This window comes from Nematolebias whitei, chromosome 17 (assembly GCF_014905685.2).
Source record: "Nematolebias whitei isolate Nwh7 chromosome 17, NemWhi1, whole genome shotgun sequence".
Classification (NCBI taxonomy): domain Eukaryota; kingdom Metazoa; phylum Chordata; class Actinopteri; order Cyprinodontiformes; family Rivulidae; genus Nematolebias; species Nematolebias whitei.
The window spans coordinates 14,011,781-14,014,440 of NC_056514.1; the positions used below are offsets into that span (position 1 = coordinate 14,011,781).

The 2,660-nt window shown below is 40.5% G+C and overlaps 1 protein-coding gene across 1 annotated transcript in view; it reads left to right on the forward strand.

Moving 5' to 3' along the window:
* Positions 1-2,660, forward strand: part of myocd (myocardin) — a 46,816-nt gene that overhangs the window by 10,294 nt on the left and 33,862 nt on the right. The window contains exon 2 of the mRNA XM_037690693.1: positions 1,295-1,360. Coding sequence (XP_037546621.1) covers positions 1,295-1,360 — 66 coding nt within the window. The remainder of the gene's footprint in view (positions 1-1,294; positions 1,361-2,660) is intronic.

A 2,660-nucleotide genomic window follows, 5' to 3' on the forward strand; every position in this document is an offset into this window, starting at 1 on the left:
CCTGTCCAGGTGTCCCTGTGATGGACTGGAGACCTATCCAGATGTTTCTGTGATGGTCTGGAGACCTGTCCAGGTGTCTGTGTGATGGACCGGAGATCTGTGAAGGTGTCCCTGTGATGGACTGGAGACCTGGTGTTATGGCCTGAGGCCAGATGTTTGATTGGCTCTATAGATACCGGTTGATTTGCTGACCCAGCTGTGTTATGGCCCATCTGGGATTGGCTGGCCTCCCCCGACTCCTCTCTTTGGACATCCATCTGCATCCAGGTTGGCTTCTTCACCTCCTGCTCCTCCAATCACAGAAGAGGCCTGTGTATTTAAGCCCAGCTCTCCTACCAATCAGGGAAGCTGTTATTTAGACAGAGCAACTCTCCCATTTTGTATGGCTGTCTTTGTTCATGAAACGTTTGGCTTTGGAAAAGTTCATTCCTGTTGTGGGAGTTCATTGTTAGTCTTGGTTTAAGCTTCTGAAGACAGTCAGAAGACTTACTAGTCAAAAATCTTTGTTTTGATTCAGTGTAAACTTGGTTTAAGGCTAAATACATTGCTTTTGTTTAGCCATTAGTTTAAAAAAGTTGTACACTATTGGTTACTTTTTTACTACTTTAGTTGTTGTGTACATTAATTTATCAAGGGACTTAAAATACAATTACTCAATTGTTTGACATTAATTTTGCTATTGTTTTTGATATAGTTGTAAAATATCATTGGTAATTGGTACTTCGAAAGTTCTGGATTTTCACCTGGGACCTCTCGCACCCCAAGCAAGAATCATGCTCCTAGACCAGGGTGTCCCTGTGATGGACAGGACTCCAGTCCATCACAGTGATAGACTGAAGTCCTGTCCAGGGTGTCCTCCGCCTCTCGCACAGGGACTGCTGGATATGAACACCAGTGAGCCCCGTGACCCAAAATGGAAGAAGTGGGTAAAAGATAATGGATGGATGGAAATTTGCACATTTGTAGGAATGTTGTGCAAATGTTGCAGTATAATTAAAGTTTTGGACGTAAAAGCGTCATAAATACCAATTTAGCTTGATTCCAAGTAAAAATGTGTACTTTTCCTCTCAATCTTGTGTCTCGAACAATCTCAGCGCAGCAGATGCAGGCTTTGCACTCTGTGAATATTTTGCTCGTTACTTCTTTGGGGTAGCTTTTATTCATAGATGTTCTTTAGTGGAATTGCTGTGTTACGATAATATCAATATTGTTGGTATTTTAATACTGTGATGAAAAGCTTTGGCCTCTATGTTCTGAACCAACCTGTTTCTTCTCTTTGTTTTGTTATCTTCAGTGCTACAGTTAAGACTTCAGCAAAGGAGGACTCGAGAACAGCTGGCAGACCGAAACATCATGCCTCGTGAGTAACGCCATCCAATGCTGAGCTGCCACAGAACATGTAAATGAGTCCTGGAGGCTCAATGCGATTTACCTGTCTAAATAAACTGCAAATATCAACAAGGCATTGACACACAGAGCTGTCAAGATTGGCTTTTTATATATCTAAGAAAATAGCAATGGAAATAAAAATTGAAAACGTAAGTTGTTCATAAACAAGGGCGGTGGACTCTGCTGTCTTATGGTCTGAGAAAAAAATGAAATAATAAGAGAAAAACTTTTCTTTCTGACTGAAAATCACCTGATAACTGTCTACCTCAGGTACGCAACCTGACGAGTGCACATGTTCAAACCCAACAAAATTAGATTTCTATCAATAATTCTAAAATATATCAAACAGAATATGGTATTCATGCATGTGTATTGACCCCATCCCCCACACCAGTCAGGACTTTATCCACCTTATTCCTAGACCCCATGCTGCCTTGCGTGAATTATAGGCACGTCTTTCGGTGCATATCAAAACAGGCATTTGTTTATGTGCTAACAGTACGAGCTAATGTAGTTTCTCCAAGCATTGTTGATTTAATTAAAACATGTAGGAACACCACCTGTCAGAGCTTAAACTGGACAATATAATCATACCACTGCAGACGAGGGATGAAGGACGACCTGAAGAAGTGGCTGCAGATTACATTTACTAGCATATTTAGCTACTTATACAAGCATATTTAAGAGTCAGAGAGTCAGAGATTCTTTATTGTCGTTATTTAACTATTTTTACCAGCCTGAAAAAGTTAAATCTGGTCCTCTGGACATTCAAAAAACAAAACAAAGCAAAACAAAAAAAAATGTAGAAAAGTTTTGTCTTTCATCCGAAAGACTTCCTCAGTCTGAGATGCTGTAATCAGCTCAGTCTCTTAAATAGCACCTTCTCAGAGTGGATCAACCAGTTTTGCTGCTGACAACCAAAACCAGCTGCTCACATGATCAAGTTTCATCATCTTTGTTTTGTTTTTTGAATGTCCAGAGGACCAGATTTTACTTTTTTAGATTTTTCCACTTGGATTATTGAGCATGCATCAGGATACTTATACCAGCACATTTAACTACCAATACTAAAATATTTAACTACTTATGCTGGCATTTAACTACTTATGCTGGCATTGATGGACTTGTGACCTGTTCAGGGTGTACACTGCCTCTCGCACAGTGATAGCTGGACATAGGAACCAATGACCCTGAGACCCAAAAAGGAAGAAGCAGGTAACGATAATGGATGGATGGATGGATGGATGGATGGATGGATGGATGGATGGATG